The 22,108-nt window shown below is 44.2% G+C and overlaps 1 protein-coding gene, 1 long non-coding RNA gene and 1 other non-coding gene across 8 annotated transcripts in view; 1 reads left to right on the top strand and 2 right to left on the bottom strand.

Moving 5' to 3' along the window:
- The first annotated feature begins 678 nt into the window (after positions 1-678).
- Positions 679-14,559, top strand: LOC144612691 (uncharacterized). 6 transcript variants are annotated; one of them, XM_078438336.2, is made up of 6 exons: positions 679-840; positions 1,358-1,405; positions 6,924-6,980; positions 8,088-8,214; positions 9,060-9,152; positions 12,358-14,559. In XM_078438336.2, exons 3-6 carry the CDS (start codon positions 6,966-6,968, stop codon positions 14,541-14,543), a joined length of 2,421 nt encoding a protein of 806 aa, XP_078294462.2. In that variant the 5' UTR covers positions 679-840; positions 1,358-1,405; positions 6,924-6,965; the 3' UTR covers positions 14,544-14,559. The 6 variants fall into 6 exon arrangements, with proteins under 6 accessions (XP_078294462.2, XP_060507356.2, XP_060507362.2 ...); XM_060651372.3 differs by lacking the exon at positions 679-840 and adding an exon at positions 869-1,024; XM_060651373.3 differs by lacking the exon at positions 6,924-6,980.
- On the bottom strand, positions 11,528-11,611 carry TRNAQ-UUG (transfer RNA glutamine (anticodon UUG)). Its single transcript has one exon. It is a non-coding gene; the product is annotated as a tRNA-Gln (tRNA).
- Positions 14,560-14,703: 144 nt separating the features above from the next.
- The window catches only part of LOC144614536 (uncharacterized), a 19,426-nt gene continuing 12,021 nt past the window's right edge, over positions 14,704-22,108 (bottom strand). The window contains exon 2 of the long non-coding RNA XR_013552334.2: positions 14,704-15,499. This is a non-coding gene — a long non-coding RNA (uncharacterized LOC144614536). The remainder of the gene's footprint in view (positions 15,500-22,108) is intronic.

Genomic DNA, 22,108 nt, shown 5'->3' with positions numbered 1-22,108 from the left:
CCGACATCTTCCTGTACAAAGGATTTCCACTCGCTTCTGCAAGGGTCAGAAGATGCCAACAATTCACTTTCATGCAGTTTCAAGGACTGAGCTGATTTAACTTTTGCCAGTGAAGGCCCAGTTTCCTTTTGCTCCTATTCCTATGGTGGAGCTCTTTGGGATTTACTAGGAAGCATCTGTGGTTAAAAAAAAAAAAAAAAAAAAAAGGATTTACGTGCTTTAGTCCCTTGAGCATATCGAAAGTGCCACTTAGCTTCTGGGCTTTTCGTGAACAGAATCTATACTCTTCTAAGTGCTGAGATGACGTGCTAAAATGGCAAGGCAACTGCAGGAGACCCTCGCAGGGATCCCTGGAAGTGAAATAGAATAGTCGAGCACTTCCGCATCAGGGGCGTGGCTTTGTCTGTTTTCCGCTCCGACCTTAGGTGAAGGGTAGTCTGGAGAGCCTTGTTGTCACCGTAGCCGCAGCGCGACGCAGCTTGGCCCCTGCGGTCCAGACCTCCGTATAGTCTCGCACTCCGCAGCGACTGTAAGCCCCGGCTGTAAAGGTTTTTTTTCCCTGCGGCATTCTGGGAAGTGTAGTCCAGGAACTCCGAGTAGTCTCAGGTACTTCCATTCAACACGGTGGTGCTTGTGAATTCTGGGAAGTGTAGTCCAGGAGCTCCGGTGACCGCAGGCATTTCCGCCCCAGGAGGACGCCGTAGCAGCCATCTTTTCTCTGATTGTAGGGTTTCGGGTCCGCTGTTCACGACCCGTTCAAACTTCCCCGGAACGCCCCCGGGGCCAGCAGCCACCAGCCTTTCATTGGGAGAGAAAGAGGAGCAGCGGCTAAAAACGGAGGTTAGATGGTCGAGGGGGTGTGATTTGCGTTTTCCTGGGCGGAGCTTCTTCGCGTTGGGGAAGTGCCCGGGATGGGGCGGGTTCTGGTTGTGCTTCCCCGGGTTAGAGGGTCTCCCGGGCTCTCTGCACCTGTGTCCTGGCTCCCCACCTACGACCACCCCCTCTTCATGCGGTATCGCATTGGGTGAGTTACTTAATCCCTCTATGTCTCGGTTTGCTGTTTTGTAAAAGGGGAGTAAAAGTAATACCTTCCTAATACAGTGCCGTGGGGAGAAAACCAAGAGAGTACAAGCAAAAGATTTAAAACTACCTGGCGGGAGGGTTGTGGTTATTAATACTACTGTAATTATCCGAGAAGCTCCCGTTTCTCAGACTCTGCGAGCCCAGGATGCTGAATTGTCCTGGACTCCTGACCTTTTTTTGGAAGGAGAGGGTTGCTTCTAGTTGATACCGGGGAATGTGATTTATTGGGAATGGAAAGAATACTGGTATTTCACAACCTCCTTTCCTTCCCCAGCCCTGACTTCTCAACAAGCACTGCAGGGAGGAGGCAACAGAGCCCCACGTGAGTAGGACTTGCCATTCTTCTACCAAGATAGTCACCTAAACTGGAGAAAGTGTGGGACACGCACTTGGGCATGGGTGATGATTACAACTGAGCCTTCGTTGCAGAGTTCCGTTCTAAAAGCTTTACACAGATGAACACATTCCCCCCTCACACAATGGCTCTTTGAAGTACTGCTGTTTTTCCTACTTAAAAAAAATTTTTTTTTAATATTTTTAATTTACTTTTGAGAGAGACAGAGCAGGAGCAGGAAGAGGGGCAGAGAGAGAGGGAGACACAGAATCCGAAGCAGGCTCTATCTAGGCTCTGAGCTGTCAGCACAGAGCCTGACACGGGGCTCGAACCCACGAACCCTGGGTATGATGACCTGAGCCAAAGTCAAATGCTTCACGGACCTAGGTGCCCCCATGTTTTTCCTGCTTTAAAGATGAGGAGAGACTGAGGTGGAGAACATAGCCCATTTGTCCATGGGCATCCAGGTAGTAGGAGGCAGAGCGGGACATTCTGAAGCCATCACCTGAGTTCATGAATCTCTTTGATATATTCTCCTTGAGCATAAGGAACTGGCTAGAATCATTGTGAAAACATTTTGGGACTTGACTGCAGGGACCTTGAGAGCAAGGTTTAGGGTATTCTAAGAATTTCTTATATTTTTTTAAACCGTTTTTTAAGTGTATTTATTTTGAGAGTGCGTGCGCGCAGGTGGGGGAGGGGGAGAGGGAGAGAGAATCCCAAGCAGGCTCCCTGCTTTCAGCGCCGAGCCCAGCTTAGGGCTTGATCCCACAAACCATGAGATCATGACCTGAGCTGAAACCAAGAACCTGATGCTTAACCTACTGAGCCACCTCAGTGTCCGAAATCTCTAAAGTAGATTTTTGTCTGTGTCGTTTGTTTTAAATAATATACATATTTTTTAATTTTTAAAAGCTTATGTATCTGAGAGAGAGAGCAAGCACAAGTTGGGGAGGGGCAGAGAGAGAGAAAGAGAGAGAGAAAATCCCAAGCAGGCTCTGCACCGTCAGCACAGAGCCTGATGTGGAGCTCGAACTCACGAACTGTGAGATCATGACCTGAGCCAAAGTCAAACACTTAACCAACTGAGCCACCCAGTCGCCCCTAAATAATACTTATATCATAGAAGTAACCTAGTCATTATGGAAAATACAGAAATGCGTATAAATACAAATGTTAACTACCCATAACCTTGGAATGTAACAGTAACAACAACAACATTTTAGCCTGTCTGGTTGCTCTATGTATATTTGTGTTTAGTGGAGGTTGCTTTCTTTGGGCCAGATGGGATACTGCAGTGCTCCTGAAACTGTGGCCCACAGAGCAGTGGCCTTGGCATCACTTGGGTAGAAATGCTCATCCTTGAGCCCCTTCCGAGACCTTTTATTTAAACTTTCTGCCCATGGGACCCAGGAATCTGCATTCCAGCAAGATTCTGGGGAGATTCCTGTGCACGTGAAAATTCCAGAAGCTCAGGAAAAGGCTCTTGTCTGGAAGCTGAGACCTGGAAAATGGACCTTGCTGGAGGTCACAGATAAAACTGAGCTGGGTACACCATAGCCCTGCTCAGTCCAGTGGTTTCTACCCTCCCCCCCCCCCCACTCGTTCTTGTCAGCTGTCGTGTCTGCTTGGAGTGTATTGACTTGAGCAGAAGGCAGCTGGCAAGTGTAGAGTCAAACTGGAGGGAACTGGAGGATGTGTGTACTTTGGGGAGTGAATTTGTTGCCATCTTTTGTAATAGAGAAATTCTTCCGGAAGTTTGAAGATCAGCTAGTAGTTACTGTTAACATAAGATATTTTTGTTATAGTCACCTTTATCAGAACTATTATTATTACTATCCTTTTTTTTTTTTTAATGTTTATTTTTGAGAGACAGAGTGTGAGTGGGGGAGGGGCAGAGAGAGAGGAAGACACAGAATCCGAAGCAGGCTCCAGGCTCTGAGGTGTCAGCACAGAGCCCGACGCGGGGCTCGAACTCACAAACTGTGAGATCATGACCTGAGCCGAAGTCAGACGCTTAACCGACTGAGTCACCCAGGAGCCCCATTACCGTTCTTATAGCTATGACTATTTCCTATTTTCTTTCACTTTTTTTTTAAAATATAATTTTTAAATGTTTATTTATTTTTGAGAGAGAAAGAGAGAGCCGGGGAAGGGCAGAGAGGGGGGGGGGGGGGGGAGGGAATCCCAAGCAGGCTTCACACTGCCAGTGCAGACAGAGCCCGATGTGGGGCTTGAACTCAGGGACCGCAAGATCACGACCTGAGCTGAAATCAAAAGTGGGACACTTAACCAACTACGCCACCCAGGCACCCCTCACTTTTTCTTTTTATGTACCTTCAAACTTCTAGAAAAGTTGCAAAAATAGCATAACGAAGTCTCATATCTTCATCAGATTCATCAGTTACTAACTTATATTTTGTCTATTTGCTCTGTCAGTGAGTGTCAGCCCCAAACCACCAGGGATGTCTCTGTAATCAAAGCATTAGGTTGGTTTCAGCTTGTGGGAAGCAAGGAAGCCCACACACCCAGGGTGTCTTGGTAAGAGGCTGTTAAGTGGGGCTGCTTACAGGGTTTTTGCCTTGTGTAAACTGAGTTGGGGAGTTTTAAGCAGTGAGAGTTTGATCTGGTTTGGATGCTGTCAGGAAGCAGAAGCAATTTGATGACTGAATGTTGTAATAATTTTTGTCTAGTAGATGGGAGAAACAAAATGAGACTGCAGTTGTCACTGTTAATAAACTAGTCACTCACGTTAGCTGGGGGTGGGCTACAACAAAGAATGTCTTTGTGTCTGTGTTCCAAAGTGTCTCATCCTTTTTAAAAAAAATTTTTTTTTAATGTTCATTTATTTTTGAGAGTGAGAGAGAGAGCACGAGCAGGGGAGGGGCAGAGGGATCAAAGGGTCTGAAGCAGGCTCCATGCTCCAGGCTCCGAGCTGTCAGCACAGAGCCCAACACGGGGTTTGAACTCCTGGACCGTGAGATCATGACCTGAGCCAAAGTTGGACGCTTAACTGACTGAGCCACCCAGGCGTCCTGTGTCCTGTCCTCTTCCTGTTCATCATGATCACTGAGTGGCCCTGTCAGATTCTCACTGATCGGTGGCAAACACCAAACTCTAGCTATTTGCTGCTGTTAGCTTTCAAGGACTCCCCCCTTTTTTTTCTCTTTCCCAGCTTTATCATACTTGTATATTGTTATGTTTTTTTGCTGAACCATTTGAGTGCGAGCTATAGACTGATCAATATGGAATTAATTATGGTGATAATGTACTGTTATCTAATCCACAGTACAAATTTCAGTTTTTTTCAGTTTTTCCAAGAAAGTCTTTGAGAGCAATTTCCTTTTTCTAGTTCAGGGTTCAGTCCTATGATATGCGTTGAACTTAGTTTTTGTTTTATTAGTCTTTATTCTAGAATGATTCTGGGGTGCCTGGCTTGCTCAGTCTGTAGAGCATACGACTCCAGATTTTGGGGTTATGAGTTTGAGCCCCTTGTTGGATATAAAGATTACTTAAAACTTGGGGCGCCTTGGGTGGCTCGGTCAGTTGAGTGTCTGACTTCGGCTCAGGTCATGATCTCTTGGTTCGTGGGTTCATGCCCCGTGTCAGGCTGTGTACTGACAGCTCAGAGCCTGCAGCTTGCTTCAGATTCTGTGTCTCCCTCTCTCTCTTCTCCTCCCCTGCTCACATGCTGTCTCTCTCTCTCTCAAAAATAAACATTAAAAAAAAAATTTTAAAAACCTCGGGGCACCTGGATGGCTAGTTGGGTAAGCGTCCGACTTTGAGTCAGGTCATGATGTCACAGTCCGTGAGTTCAAACCCCGCGTCGGGCTCTGTGCTGACAGCTTGGAGCCTGGAGCCTGCTTCGGATTTTCTCTTTACCTGTGTCTCTGCTTCCCCCCGCCCCATTAAACATTAAAATAAACATTAAACATTAAACGTTTGAAAAAATTTTTTAAAGGTTACCTAAAACAAAAAGAATAATTCCTCAGACTTCATTTATGTAATTTAGATGATGGTATTCTTGAAGAATATTGGCAAATTATTTTGTAGAATGTCCCTCTTTTTTGGTTTATCTGATATTTGTTTATGATTTGATTCAGGCTGTACGTTAGCAACAGGGATGTTACAGAAGTCAGTGGTAAGGCCACCTTCTTGGTGCATCACGGGAGGCACCTGTCAGTTTGTTGGTTTGACCCAACTGCTGGTGTCAAATTTGTTTTCTTGGGTAAGGTGTCTGCCAGGTTCCTGTTTTCCCTTTTGCAGTTAATATTTTATTTATTTATTCCCAAACTTTCACCATTTTTTGGCATCCATTGATGATTTTCTAACTATCTTTCTTTCATTCTTTTTTTACCTTGCCTTCTGCCAGAGGGGGAACTTTTTCTTCCTACCTATTTATTTATTATACATTCCTTTATTTGTAACAGTATGGTTACAACTCAGATGTCTGTCTTTTTTATTTAAATTAGGTCAGGACTGTCAACCTATTTTTTGTTGTAGAAGCTTGGGTTTTATTAGTTTTCTTCATCTCCATGCATACTTGCCAAAAGTGCACTTCCTGCTTAAAAAGAAACTTCACTTGGGGTGCCTGGGTGGTTCAGTGGGTTAAGCATCTGACTTCGGCTCAGGTCACGATCTCGCGATCCGTGAGATCCAGCCCTGCTTCAGGCTGTGTGCTGACAGCTCGGAGCCTGGAGGCTGTTTTGGATTCTGTCTCCCTCTCTCTCTGCCCAGACTCTCTCTCTCTCTCTCTTTCAAAAATAAATAATAAACATTAAGAAAAAAAGAAAGAAACTTCACTTATTTTTGTAACTTTTATAAAAGGTTGGCCATGTCTCTCTAAATATTGTCATTGAGGTTTCAAATTATTAGGAAGACAGCCGGAGATGTGGAGCAGTTAATAAGACTCTCACCCGACAGAGCGACAACCTTTGATCTCTGTGTATTTTAACAATATTCTCTCGGTAGAGAGAATCTAAACTATAGAGTCTTATTCTGCAGAATGTGTCCCTGCATTTGCAAAGAAATAAGGAACTGGCAGGGCTCTGGGAGCTTTCCACTTCTTCGTGGTCCCAGGACGTTGGTAGCGTTATTCTCCCCCACTTGCACATGACAAAACCGAGGCAGAGAGACGTTAATGATCTGCCCAAGATGACACTGCTACTGAATAGCCTAGCCGGGATTTCAGCCCATGCACACTGACTCCAGAGCCAGCTGTTACTGGTGCGGTCTCAATTTAGATCATACCCGGGATAAGAATTCCTACAGCGGAAGCTGCAGGGGCACAGTGGTGGAGCCATTTTTGTGGTTGGACAGGTGTTCCTTGAACTACTATGGAAGGGATAGAGGGCGCATATCTGGTATACCTGTCTCATTCTGCTTGTGAAGCTTGTTCACCCGCGCCGTGCCGAGGAAGGAGTGCCCTTGCTGATTCACAGTGAGCCGTCCCCTAGGTTAGTGACGTACCTGACTGATTGCCACTGACTTCTTTCTCCTTTCTCAGTCTGTCTTCCTAGGATTCGGTTTCTCCAGAAGGAAAGAGAAAATGAGCTTGTTCAAGGTGAGTACGGCTTGCCTTTTTTGCTGTTAAAAATGTCCTTTTAGTCCTCCAAGGCTGGACATAAGTTCTTCTCTCTTTAGTTTTTATTTGTCTTTTAAATTTGTTAAAAAAAAATTTTTTTAACATTTATTTATTTTTGAGAGAGTGAGTGGGAGCTAGCGGGAGAGGGGCAGAGAGTGAGGGAGACACAGAATCCGAAGCAGGCTCCAGGCTCAGCTGTCAGCACAGAGCCCCATGTGGGGCTCGAACTCGCAAACCACGGGATCATGACCTGAGCCAAAATCGAAATCAAGAGTAGGACGCTTAACTGACTGAGCCACCCAGGCATCCCCATCTTCATTTTAAATATAAAGAAAAGGGGTTGGGAAAAAGGTACCTGCTTAAGTTCACACAAGAAAACCAGGGATCCGGAGGCAGAGTGTGGTGTTCAAGTGAAGACAGGTACAGGAGGAGAGAGTGTTTCATCCAGGGACCTGGCATGCCATTTGGGTTATTTCCACATAGAATGCTACTCCTCACCTGATCCCACCTCAGTGGGACGGCAGGTGCCATCAAACACTCCTGCGGCTAAACTCTTAAATGTTTCTGGGGTAATTGGCAACGTTAGTTAAAAAGTAAAACCTTTTTAGTATAGGATGCAGCGATTCAAATTCTAGGGAGTTTGCTTTTTATAGTGTTCACTGAGAGGGCCGGGTGAATAGACAAGCTTTCCTTTCCATAGCAACACTTTTTTTTTTTTTTTTTTTAAGGTTCTGTGTTTATTTTGAGAGAGTGTGAGCGGGCTAGGGGCAGAGAGAGAGGGAGAATCCCAAGCAGGTTCCGCGTTGTCCGTGCAGAGCCTGATGCAGGGCTCGAACCCAAAACGCCGTGAGTGAGCTGAAATCAAGTCGAATGCGTAACCGACTGAGCCGCCCAGGTGCCCCTCATAGCAGCACTTGTGACAAGGCTGCGGGAAATCCGCGTGTGGCACTGGTAGGGTAGGAGCGGCGCTGGGAAACCTACACATTGCTCAGGGGCCAGAGCAACTCCCCCCCCCCCCCCCCCATCCTTCCCACCTCTCGCAGTGGACATCGGGTGTAAGATGGAGGTCGTGTGTGTTTGTCGTAGGAGGCAGTGACGTTCAGGGATGTGGCAGTGGCCTTCACGGAGGAGGAGCTGGGACTGCTGGACTCTGCCCAGAGGAAGCTGTACCAGGATGTGATGTTAGAAAACTTCAGGAACCTGGTCTCCGTGGGTGAGGACAGCCCCCCTCTGGAGTATCTTTGTGACCTTTGGGGGCTCTTGAGATGGTTCTCTGAGTTTGGGGAGTGAACTTTTCCATTTCCTACGGGACATAGGATGTCTCTGGTCTTTGTGAACGGGATCTTTCAGGTCTTTTTTTTTGGGTTTGGTAAAGAACTATAAATGGACTATGTATACTGCTACGCTTTGCCTATTCGATTTCAGATTTCACTCCTATCCCATTAATGCATTATAAAACTGGTTTATTGAGGTCTGTGAGCAACTTTGAATGAAATAAATAAGGTATAGGATATCAGCTTCTGAGGACGCATTGCAGCAAAAACTGGCTGAGTGCAGGACTGTGTGAGGGCCAGTGGGAGGGATTTAGTGAATACGGACATTGGTCAGAAATAGAGCATTCAAACGTTGTTTCAATAGTACATATCTTTAGGTATGTATTTGGGTCATGAAATAAATGCTATGTATTTAGCTTTTGGGTCATGATTTAAAACAGGTTGGAAAAACACAACTTTCGATGCCTCGAATATGCAGTTGGAACTCAAAAAGTTTCCAGTAAATTTTAGCCCTCGTGTGTTCGTTCTTTGTTTTTAATTTTTTTTTTAACGTTTATTTATTTTTGAGAGAGAGAGAGACAGAGCAAGAGTGGGGGGAGGGCAGAGAGAGACACACACAGAATCTGAAGCAGGCTCCAGGCTGTCAGCGCTGAGCCCGATGCGGGGCCCGAACTCATGAACTGTGAGATCATGACCTGAGCCGAAGTTGGCCGTTTAACTGACTGACCCACCCAGGCGCCCCTCTCGTGTGTTCGTTCTAACTCGTGACTTTGCATGTTCTTAGGACACCAATCCTTGAAACAAGATAAATGGCGTATAGAAAGAGAAGAGAAGCTTTGGTCGATGAAGACCGCAGCCCAGATGGAGAGAAATGTGGGTAAGAACCAAGCACGTGTGAGTTCTGACAGTTTCCTGACCATCCTTGTTGTTTCTCGCCACCCCTGTGCTGTTGTCCGTGTCCAGTGGCCACAGCTCTTTCCTGGATTGTGTGACTCCTCCTACAGTCTGTTCTTCAAGTAGCAGCCAGAGTGATCCTTTGTAACTTCAGGCCAGGTTAGGCTAGTCTTCTGTTCAGAATTCTCTTACGGCTTCGTTTACGTAGAATGAGAACCACTGACAACAGCCTCCGGAACGTCCTCTGTGGTCTGCCGTTCATCCCCCACTGCCTTTCCGAATACATCCGTCCTCCCTCTTGCCCCATCTTTTCTGCCTACAGCGTCCGCTCTGCCGTTCCCCAGACCCGCAAAGGAAGCTTCTGCCTCAGAGCCCTTCACTCGTTCTCCTCTCTGCCTGGAATACTCTTCCACCTCCAATCCTTCAGGCCCCTTCTCTCCTTCTTTTGGGTCACTCAGTTTTAATATCATGTTTGGGCTCTGACCACCCTGTCAAAAATGCCTTCCCCTCTCTACTCTCTGTGCCCTGCTTTATTCTGTGTCTGAGCCCTGGTCCTCACCTCACATATATTTTTGTTCATTGCTTATTACCTTTCTCTCCTCACTAGAGTGTAATTTTTAAAAGTGGGGGGATTTTTCTGTTTCTTGTTCACTATCCTTAGTGCTTAGAACAGTCCTGGTACATGGCAGGGGATCTGTAAATATTTGTTGAATAAATGAATGAGTTCCCGTAGAGGGAAACCTGCCTTCCATGGAGATAGCTGATAGGTGGTGAACAGATCCACATGAATAGGGGATATTGCAAACCATTTTTTGTCTTTAAATAAATTCCTGACCTAATTCCGATGTTTCTGGTTCCCCTGGTATACGTGCGTGTGCATGTGTGTGTTTGCCTTTCTGTACAAATTGACCCGCACCAACTTGTACAGAACCCTATACAGAACCTGCAGCGCTGTCATTATAACCAAACTGAATAACATTCTTTCCCTGTGACTTTCCATTAGTAGCAGAGCATATTCGTTTGGGGAGGAATTTTTTTTAATTGTGAATTCTTCTGTCCAATTAGGCAGCTCCTCCATAGAAGGGAAAATATTCAGTTTCCGTGTCTCTTGTATCAGAGAATGAAAGGTCTCAGAAAATAGCAAGCTTGTGAGTTAGCCTTTCCCTTAAAAGATTTGCCCAACTGCATCCCATTTGCTGCTTCCAAAATCCACAGATATAATAAGAAGTGGATCTTAATGTTGTTACCTCAGACATTGTGTTTGTGTATGTATTTAAATGTATGACTTTTGAAGGCGTTTCGTATAATGACACCTTTATTGCTTGTGATGATTCTCTAATCGTTTCTGATCTGTTTCTTCTAAATATTGTAAGCTATGGAATTGATTTCCCAGCTCACTAAGAAACCATTCTTCACTTTGAAAATTGTTCTTGTTGAAGACCAATGGATCTATATCCACAATTTTTCCACGCTGTCTTCAAAGAGTCGGCATTCGTCCCTGGCCTCTAAATTTGATTCTTACTTGGCAGGGTAGTGTGGGGAGGGTGATTAGGGTACATTTAGAGAGATAGTACAGGGGCGCCTGGGTGGCTCAGTGAGTTAGGTGTCCGACTTCGGCTCAGGTCATCCATGATCTCACGGCTGGTGAGTTTGAGCCCCGCGTCGGGCTCTGTGCTGACAGCTCGGAGCCTGGAGCCTGCTTCAGATTCTGTGTCTCCCCCTCTCTCTGCTCCTCCCCTGCTCATGCGCGTGTGCTCTCTCGCGCGCTCTCTCTCTCTCTCTCTCTGTCTCTCAAAAAATAAAAACATTAAAAAAAATTTTAGATAATACAAAAGTCTCAGAAGGATCTAGTGCATAAGTGTTCATGCTTTTCTTTCTTTAGCACCTTTGATTTTCTCCTCACTACCCCCTTGGTGTACTGCTGCCTCTGGTGCTGCCTTTCACTTTCTTAGTAATCTATATTTACCCGTCCTTTTCTTATTTCAAAAAATGTTTTATTTTTATTTTTTTTTTAATTTTTATTTACTTATTTATTTAAACATTAACTTATTTTTGAGAGACAGAAAGACAGAGCATAAGCAGGGGAGGAGCAGAGAGAGGGGGAGACACAGAATCTGAAGCAGCCTCCAGGCTCTGAGCTGTCAGCACAGAGCCTGATGTGGGGCTCGAACCCACAAACCGGGAGATCATGACCTGAGCTGAAGTTGGACACTTAACCAACTGAGCCACCCAGGCGCCCCTCAAAAATGTTTTTAAATGTTTATTTTTGAAAGAGAGAAAGAGCACAAGCGGTGGGGGCGGAGAGAGAGGGAGACACAGAATCCAAAGCAGGGTCCGGGCTCCGCGCTGTCTGCAGAGAGCCTGAGGTGGGGCTCGAACCCACGAATGTGAAATCATGACCCGAGCCAAAGTCGGTTGCTTAACCGACTGAGCCACCCAGGCACCCCTTATTTCAATTTTTTTTGTTTTAATGTTTATTTATTTTTGAGAGAGAGAAACAGAGACAAGAGTGTGAGCAGGGGAGGGGCAGAGAGAGAGGGAGACTCAGAATCCAAAGCAGACTCCAGGCTCTGAGCTGTCAGCAAAGAGCCTGATGCAGGGCTTGAACTCAAAAACCATGAGATCATGACCTGAGCCGAAGTCGGACACTCACCCGACTGAGCCACCCAGGTGCCCTTTCTTTTCTTACTTCAAATACTTGTAAAAGTTCTTTGGCTCCTCTGTCCTGTTCACACTTAAACTGGGATTTATAATTCTAATTATCATCATCATCATCATCATCATCATCATCATCTCAGACCTCAAACTGGGATTCATCTATGCATGCGCTTCTCGAGTGCCTGCTAACTGCGACGCACTGTCAAAAGCTGTCAACACTGCAACACGCTTGTCCTTACTGATCATGCATTGTGGTGGGAAAGACCTGTCATTTCTGACATGATTTAAATGGTATGTCAGATGGCAGTAATTTTGTTTCAAGTAGGTTTCATTGATGCTAAGCGGTTGGGAGTTTAATGGACTACCTCTTGGTTTCTATCAGTATATAAGCCAGAGTATTTCATACGTGGTGAAAAGATAAGCCGGACCATCCTGAGGTTCAGTAAAGTCTTGTACTGTGTCCTAAGTGTGAAATCTTGACCCTGAACAGTGCTTTCACTTGTCCTCATGTCTGAATTCTGTCCCTATAGGAGGGAACAGTCAAAGTGAGCTGAGGACTCTTCAAGACAGAGGACCACGTGAAGAGCTTTCCTGCTGGCAAATCTGGCAACACATCGCAAGTGACCTAACCAGATGGCAGAACTCCATGAGAAATAGTTCTCAGTTTTACAAGCAGGGTGATTCCCCCTGCCAGCTTGGAGCGGGACTGTCTATTCAAATTTCTGAAGATGAGAACTGTATGCTAAATTGTAAAGTGGCTGGTCCCGGTGGTACTGAAAACTCAGAGTTTCCAATTCTGAGAGTCCAGGACTCTTGGAGGAAAACGTCTTTGACTGAGTCGCAGAGTTATCAGAACAGATATCAGCAAACGTCCATGAAAAATCATCTGTGTCGGTGTAAACGAGATGTTGACGCGATCGGTTGGATTTCCCATCCCCTTAATCATGGAATACACAGAAGTGACAAATCTTATTGCCACGATGATTATGAGAAAGACGGCGTGAAGGTTTCAGCATTGAACCAGGATAGTGTGATTCACACAGGACAGAAACCTTACCGATGTAATGAATGTGAAAAAACCTTCAGTGACCTCTCCACCTTTGATCTTCATAAACAGTTACACTCAAAGGTGAAGCCTCATACATGTAGTGAGTGTGGGAAAGGCTTCCGTTATAGCTCAGTTCTTCGTATTCATCAGAGAGTTCACGTGGGACAGAAAGGCTATACGTGTGGTGAGTGCGGCAAGGGATTCGGTCAGAACCCACTTCCGCAAACCCATCGGAATGTCCACACTGTAGAGAAGCCATTCAGATGTGAGGACTGTGGGAAAGCCTTTGGTCGTAGATCAGCACTTACTGTTCATTGCAAAGTCCACACAGGAGAAAAACCTTACAGTTGTGAGGAGTGTGGGAGGGCCTTCAGTCAGGCCTCTCATCTGCAGGACCATCAGAGGGTCCACACTGGGGAGAAACCATTCAGATGTGATGCGTGTGGTAAAAGCTTCAGTCGGAATTCACATCTTCAATCCCATCAGAGAGTCCATACAGGAGAGAAACCATACAAATGTGAGGAGTGTGGGAAGGGCTTCATTTGTAGCTCAAATCTATACATTCATCAGAGGGTCCACACAGGAGAAAAGCCCTACAAATGTGAGGAATGTGGTAAAGGCTTTAGTCGGCCTTCAAGTCTTCAGGCCCATCAGGGAGTCCACACTGGAGAGAAATCCTACATATGTAACGTGTGTGGTAAAGGCTTTACTCTGAGTTCAAATCTTCAAGCCCACCAGAGAGTCCATACAGGAGAAAAACCATACAAATGCAATGAGTGTGGGAAGAGCTTCAGGAGGAACTCCCATTATCAAGTTCATCTGGTAGTCCACACAGGGGAGAAACCCTACAAATGTGAGGTATGTGGGAAGGGCTTCAGTCAGAGTTCATATCTTCAAATCCATCTGAAGGCCCACAGCGTGGAGAAACCTTACAAGTGTGAGGAATGCGGGCAGGGCTTCAATCAGAGTTCCCGACTTCAGATTCACCAGCTGATCCACACCGGAGAGAAGCCACACAAATGTGAAGAGTGTGGGAAGGGATTCAGTCGTAGAGCAGATCTCAAAATTCACTGCAGAATCCACACAGGAGAGAAACCGTATAATTGCGAGGAGTGTGGGAAGGTATTCAGGCAGGCCTCGAATCTTCTGGCTCATCAGAGAGTCCACAGCGGAGAGAAACCTTTCAAGTGTGCGGAGTGCGGGAAGAGCTTTGGTCGCAGTTCACACCTGCAAGCCCACCAAAAAGTGCACACTGGAGAAAAGCCGTACAAGTGTGAGGAGTGTGGGAAGGGCTTCAAGTGGAGCTTGAATCTGGACATGCATCAGAGGGTCCACACAGGAGAGAAACCCTACAAGTGTGGGGAGTGTGGGAAGCACTTCAGTCAGGCCTCGAGTCTTCAGCTGCATCAGAGCGTCCACACCGGAGAGAAACCGTACAAATGTGATGTGTGCGGCAAGGTCTTCAGCCGCTCTTCACAGCTACAGTCTCATCAGAGAGTTCACACGGGGGAGAAACCTTACAAGTGTGAGACCTGTGGTAAGAGCTTCAGCTGGCGATCCAACCTTACCATTCATCACAGAATCCACGCCGGTGATAAATCTTATAAAAGCAGTAGGAGTGGTAAGAACAGCAGAGAATCTACACAGGAAAATAGTTGCATAAAATGATGTTTTAAAAAGAAAACCCCAGTGTCCCGTGAATTCTTCCAATCATGAAGTTCAAAAGAACTTGTTTGTTTCACTAAAGTCCGTGTTCAGCCCCAGCTTAACATATCCCAGTAGTCAGGAGGCCATGCAGCAGAGGATGCTTGTGGGTTGTATAGCGAAATACAGCTTGAACTTTGAGCTTTATTATTAAATACTATTCAGGGGAGAGGCTTTGGAAAGTACGAGTTTTATCAGGCCTTGTACAAAAGTCTGATGGACATGCTAGAATGAATGCCCGTTAGAATGTAAGCTCCATAAATGCAGCGACTTGTTCTGGATCTGCAGAGTCTTAACATGCTGGGGACCTTGGAGGTGCTCAGTGTTTGTTAAATTAATGAATGGGGGAAATGGTATATTTGAAAATTGTGTTGAGATCACCTCCGGAATTTCACAAGAATTTATATTCAGAAGAGGTGACCTAAAATCGGCCTTAATAAAATTAGTTCAGGGAGGCAGTTGAACTGTGACCACTCAGTACTGCGGTCTGTCCTGGTAGTTTGACGTTGCCCTGTTGTGATGAGCTCCTGTCTTCAGCCTCTCATCAGGTTGGGTCTTATCATTGGACCTTGAACTTAGTCTGCATAAAATCAATAGAATCCCAGACAGTTACCTTTTGTGACAGCATAGACCAAAAAATTGCTGATCTTACAATAATAAGACCTTAACACTGTCGATTATTATTTTCAAGAAGGTCAAAGCAGGGGTTTAAGTGTCAAAGTTCCACTAATGACACACATCTCTTAGTAAATGTTGAATTGATCATTGGTGTCTTATTCTCCATATTTCCATCCAGACTTTGACGTCATTGCCTTCTAAGGGTTTTAGCATTACTTTCATCAAAACTTAGGTAGAGAGGCTATTTGAAGTAGATTACTTTTGTCAAGTTCTCTATCCCATTACTGCGTCCTCTCCCCACCCTGAGAAAGAAGGAAAGAAAAATTATTTGTTGGAATTTGAGAATTTCCTCAAACACATTGACCATTGAGGCATGACTGACTTTCACGCTTTTTCCTAGCAGTGGATTGAATAATTGCTTTTTGTTTTGAAACTGGTCAGTATTTATCAAAATGTAGAATGTGGAATCCCTTTGATCTGGAGAAGGTAGAATATGAACTTATGATTTGGAGTTTCAAATAGAAAAGGTCAGTAGCACATCAGTGCTGTTAACTAAATTTTTTTTTTCTTTAACATTTATTCATTTTTTGAAAGACAGAGCAAGGGTGGGGGAGGGGCAGAGAAAGAGGGAGACACAGAATCCAAGGCAAGCTGGAGGCCCTGAACTGACAGCACAGAGCCCGGTGCGGGGCTCAAACTCACAAACCGCGAGATCATGACCTGAGCTGAAGCCGGATGCTTAACCGACTGAGCCACCCAGGTGCCCCGTAACTAAATTTTTTAAAAGTGGAAATAAATGTTCATCAGTAGGGATTTATATAAATATGTTTTGATATACAATAACATTCATTAAAATGATGGCTAAGGCTTAAAGCCAAGACAAGAATGTAACAGTTTAAGGCAGTTTAGGGACATCAAGTACCTTAATCAAACGTGTGTGTGTCTATGAATGTGTTAATAATGCATCCAGTCATGTGAAGGGATATTTATGTTATGTAAATAGTGGCAAGGAGATTCTCAGAGATTTTATAGTATTTAACTCAGATTTTTCGTTGAGCATCAGTTTTATAGTAAAATACTGTTATTTTACAGCAGCAGAGTAAGCTGTGTAAAATATAACTTTAAAAATTTCTAAGAACATATCTCTTACAGTAAAATCATATCATCATGTGGCATGTAAGGCCAAAATTAAGGAATAGAACCCTGGAAATCAGTTGTAAAAAGAAAAAAAAAATTCTGTAGTCATTCAAAGATACAGATACATATAGTGAGCGTAACTGTGTATTTGTAATTAATATATTTGAAGCTTAGGCGTAAATCCATGTGGCTTAGAAGATTCTAGTGTAATTCCAACAGTGGAGATTTGTACATCCCCTACTTCTTGTCAGACTTCCCTACTGGGTGAACGGAATCCCACAGTACTGGCTTGCTCTGATTAGGGTGGTAGCTGGCTCTTTCCAGACACCATGAAACAGAGAACCTTGAGCTGTGGGAGAAAAGGGATGATGAAAAACTTGTTTACGGAGCAACTGGGCAAATCTTGACGATGGAGAACGAAAGTACATCTGTTCTGAGGTAAAATTTAACAAAGATTTCCTAAGGAAAAGATGTGCATAGGGGAGCCTCTAGCATGATGGAAGCAAGCTGTGTGAGCAGGTTTGAATATCATTTCTACTTAGTCATTTTACTGATTTTTTTTTTAATTTGTTTTTTTTAACATTTATTTATTTTTGAGACAGAGAGACAAAGCATGAACGGGGGAGGGGCAGAGAGAGAGGGAGACACAGAATCGGAAGCAGGCTCCAGGCTCCGAGCCATCAGCCCAGAGCTCTACGCGGAGCTCGAACTCACGGACCGCGAGATCGTGACCTGAGCTGAAGTCGGACGCTTAACCGACTGCGCCACCCAGGCGCCCCTAATTTTTCTGATTTTTAATGCTTATTTGGTTAAATGGCTTTGCTCAGCAATGGAGATTTTATATATATATATATATATATATATATATATATATATATATATATATATATATACATATACATACACACACACATACACACACATATATATACACACACACATACATATGTATATATACATATACATTATATATACACCTATATGTATATATAATGTATATAATGTGAAAGGTTTCCAAGTTGATTTCTTGGACCACACCTTCACATGCTATGTGAAGTCCATGCTGCCTCAAATTGCATTAGATATGAGAAATCCTAGGCCTTGCATGTTTTGTTTTGTTTAATGGATACCAGGATAGCCTGTCATTTCAAGGTAATTTGTAGTTTAATGGGTTAAACCAAAGTTTGGCAAGGTATTGAAAGCTTTATTGGAACATAGCAACGCCCATTTATATATCATCCGTGACCGTTTTCTCATTGCAGTGACACTTTAGTAGTGACAAACACTGGCCCACAAAACCTAAAATACTGAACTTTCTGGCCCTATACAGAAAATGCCTGTTAATCCCTGTGTTAAACCAAAGACATTTGTCTCCCATACCTGGAAAGACTACAAGTAGAACAGAACTTAAACCTGGTTCAGTCAGGATTTCAGAATGGTTTCCTTTTGATTCTTTATCTGCCCTTCTGGTTGATCTTGTTCTTTTGGGTTGGCCCAAAGATGCTGGTAGCAGTGGGGACTACCTGTTTCTTCACAGTCAGTGAAAGAGAATTTCCTTTGTAATACTGGGTAGTTCACTACTCTCTCCCAGTGTGCCTGGCTCCTCTGACCTTGACTCCCATCTACATAAAGATTAAACCTCTAGCTGTGTATCCAGTTCCATTGGCTTTTGTAGGCCATTCGGTTTCAACTCCCACTTGACACCATGGGCCCACACTCATGGCCTCTGGAGGATTTTCCTATCTTAGATTTGAACTTGGCTACATATTAATACTTTGAGGGCTTGTTGTAAAGAGTTGGCTTTTTTCTTTTTCTTTCTTTTTTTTTTTTTTTTTTTTTTTTTTAACAAAAAGGAGACCCAAAGTCAAATTCAGTAAGCAGCTGAATGATAACACATCGATTCACAAACTTGTAGATTCTCTTATGGTACAGAGCATCAAAGGGAAGGACTAGAATCCTGAAAAATTGAGGAAGAAATATATGGGTAGATCCCAACAAAACGGAGGCCTTTGATCTCTAAACTTAGGTGAGCCTCCTTTGCCATTAGAAGGAAGCCTTTTTCTCTCTTCTGATGTAGTTTTTTCTTGCCTGAAGAACCTGTTATGATCTCCCCCAAGATGGGTTCCTTGCAGGAAACTAGATCCTTAAGACTTTTCTCTACTGCCTCTCATTTTTCTAGACCTGTTAATCATAACTAAATCCTTGCAGGGAAGGGGAAAGTAGTGGGAGTGGAGGGAGCCATCAGGTATAAAGTATAACCATGAGGAGATGCTATACCTTGCCAAAATATTTTTATATAATTTGTATCAATAGAAACCTGAGAAATCTATATGGTTGTGGGTCTTAAGGGTATGGAATCAGGCGGAAGTAATATAATATTGGAGTAGGGTGGATTTGGTTTTGTTTTTTTATTTTTATTTTTTTTTTTACATTTATTTTATTTTTGAGACAGAGAGAGACAGAGCATGAATGGGGGAGGGTCAGAGAGAGGGAGACACAGAATCTGAAACAGGCTCCAGGCTCTGGGCTGTCAGCACAGAGCCCGACGCGGGGCTTGAACTCACGGACCGCGAGATCATGACCTGAGCCGAAGTCAGCCGCTTAACCGACAGCCACCCAGGCGCCCCTGGATTTGTTGATATGAGTGCACTGAACATCAATTTCAGACTGTTTGAGCATCTGTGAATGCCTTCAACAGTTTGTTCAGTAAAATGACTAAAACCTGAACCTAAAGTTATCCTATATACACTAAAGTCAAAATGCTAGAACTTTTTTTTTTTTTTTTTTTTTTTTATTTATTTATTTTTGGGACAGAGAGAGACATAGCATGAACGGGGGAGGGGCAGAGAGAGAGGGAGACACAGAATCGGAAACAGGCTCCAGGCTCCGAGCCATCAGCCCAGAGCCTGACGCGGGGCTCGAACTCACGGACCGCGAGATCGTGACCTGGCTGAAGTCGGACGCTTAACCGACTGCGCCACCCAGGCGCCCCAAAATGCTAGAACTTTATAAGTATGTTGTAAAATATTTTCTCAACCTTGACACAACTGACATTTTGGACTGGATAGCTCTTTGGTGTTGGGGGCTGTCCTGTGCACTGTAGCATCTCTGCAGCAGCATCTCTGGCCTCTACCCACTAGATGCCAGTTTCACCCCCCCCCCCCAACAGCTGTAACAATAAGAAATGTCTCAGGACACTGCCAAATGCCCCAGGGTGGGGGACAAAATTGTCCCCAGCTAAGAACTGCTGTAGAAGGTATACAAAGACATGGGAATGTCAGACTGCTGAAGTGAATTTGTCATGTAAGACCCTCTCAACATGTGTGCCCTGGGAGGGTTTAAAGAACACTGCCTTTGCCAAAGATTTAAGAAGTTCATTGGTGAGGGGAGCATTGGCAGTCTTGGTGAATGAGTCCATTCCCATTTCCAGAGCATCTTAAAGACCAGGCTAGGTTCCCTTGAGGAAAGCATCCGATATACTGCCAAAAGTATATACCATAAATTGTTCTAGACTTCCTCAAAGTGACTTGCAGCCATATTTATGGAAATTTTGCATTAGATAAGTGGAAATAAGTAGAATACGGAGGGATTACTGGACAGTAGACATGACATTAATTCCTGGAACCTCAAATGCATTGTGCCCACCAGTTAGTAGTTGGGGCTTATAAACAACAAATAATAACCTAACTTTTGCTCAGGTCCATATGTGGTGATCTGAATAGGTCCTTGAACCCATTGTATTGTTATTTCCCAAGTTCCAGAATGCCGAATTGCAATAGAAATACCCAACCACCGGCAGAATTCTCACGTTGGTTCCCTCACCCATGAGACAAAGGCTATTTTGGTAAGAAAGGACAAATAAACACTGTAACTGCCTTGTATGTACCAAAATAGAAAAACAAAAGAAATGCCATATTATTCAAGGGATTCTAGAGATTAGTGCCACAGCAGTATCTTGAAAGTCATAGATAGGAGTCCTGTTATTCTATCATATCCCTCTAGTTTACTCATTAAAAAAAATTTTTTAATGTTTATTTTTGGGAGAGACAGAGACAGTGTGAGTCAGGGAGGGACAGAGAGGGAGACAGAGAATCCAAAGCAGGCTCCAGGCTCCGGGCTGTCAGCACAGAGCCTGATGCAAGGCTTGAGCCCACGAACTGTGAGATCATGACCTGAGCTGGAGTCGGATGCTCAACTGACTGAGCCACCCAGGCGCCCCTAATTTACTTATTTGACCTGTGCAAAAAGACAGATGGATCTTGGGGGAATGACCTGGGATTATTGTAAATTTAATTAGGACTTGACATCACTTGTAGCGTCAGATGAGGTTTTATTGCTGGAGCACGTCAATCATCTGCTGGCACCTGATATGCAGCCATTACACCAACATGCTTTCTTTTTCTTTTTTTTCCCTATACCTGTTCCTATACCTGTTTGAATGTTAGTAAACGTTCAAAGAAGTTGAGTTTCATCTGGTAGGGCCATCAATACACTCTCATAGCTCCAGCTCAGGGCTACACCGACTTTCCAGTCTTCATAGTTTAGTTCCAAGGATTGGCCAACTACAATCCATGGGTCAAATCTGGCTGCCACTTGTTTTTTGTAAATAAAACTTTATTGAAACATAGCCATGACGACTCTATGCATATTGTCCACAGTGCTTTCATGCTAAGATGGCAGAGTTGAGTAGTTGTGACAGAGATCTGTGTGGTCTGCAAAGCCTAAAATATTTACTATCTGGTTCTTGACTGCAGTAATTTTGTGACCCCTGATATATATCTGATGAAGTATGAAGTGTCTGACAGGTAGGGTCACTGCACGGAGCTTACAGCATACATATTTAGGATTTGGGAACAAAATTAAGCCATTCTCTGCTGATAGCATTAATCCTGAGAAAGCAACTTCTGGGTTTTTCAATCCCTAATTGAAACTATCTGGCCATAAAATTACCATGTGATGAAGCCATAAATTTGAGTATACCAGCAGCTATACTGGTGCTGATGTTGAAGTGATCCATATGAGGTTGGGCCTAAACAGAAGTCACAAGTAAGCTGCATGAACGAGTGACTCAGGTTTCCATAGCTCCAGTTCTTGCTACTGTGAGTCCCATCTTTCAACCCATGCCTGTGGCTTCATGAGGAGGTGTCTGTGATCAGCTGAATGAGAAGGGAACATTTTGGTGCTGTTCTCCAAAGAGAACTACCCAGGCCCCTGCTAGGAATTTGATTACACAAGACCACTTCCATCATGGAAGGGACAGCATTTTGTTTTCACTGGAGAAAAGTTGCTTTTAGATATGGAACTGCCTTTCCCGGTCCAGTGCTTCTGCCAGAAACACCATCTGTGGACCTCACAAACTGCTTTATTCTCTCTCATGATATTCCATCCACCATTGCTTGTGACCAGGCAAAGAATTTTACAAAAAGAAAAAAGAATTGTAGCAAAATTAATGTTCACAGGATTCACTGATCTTACACGATGTTCCCCATTAACAATTCTGCTTCAGAAGCTGGATGAGCTGGGCTTCTCAGAATTCCTAAACTCTGATTTCTCCTCCCACATTTGTGTAAAGTCTAATTCCTATTTTTTTTAATGTTTATTTCTTTTTGAGACAGAGAGAGAGGGAGACACAGAATCCGAAGCAGTCTCCAGACTTGAGCTGTCAGCACAGAGCCCGATGTGGGGCTTGAACTTAGGAAATGCGAGATCATGACCTGAGCTGAAGTCAGATGCTTAACCGACTGGGCCACCCAAATGCCCCAAATCTAATTTCT

This window comes from Panthera onca, chromosome E2 (genome assembly GCF_046562875.1).
Source record: "Panthera onca isolate mPanOnc1 chromosome E2, mPanOnc1 haplotype 2, whole genome shotgun sequence".
NCBI classification, from domain to species: Eukaryota; Metazoa; Chordata; class Mammalia; order Carnivora; family Felidae; genus Panthera; species Panthera onca.
This window is presented reverse-complemented; position numbering and strand designations above follow the sequence as displayed.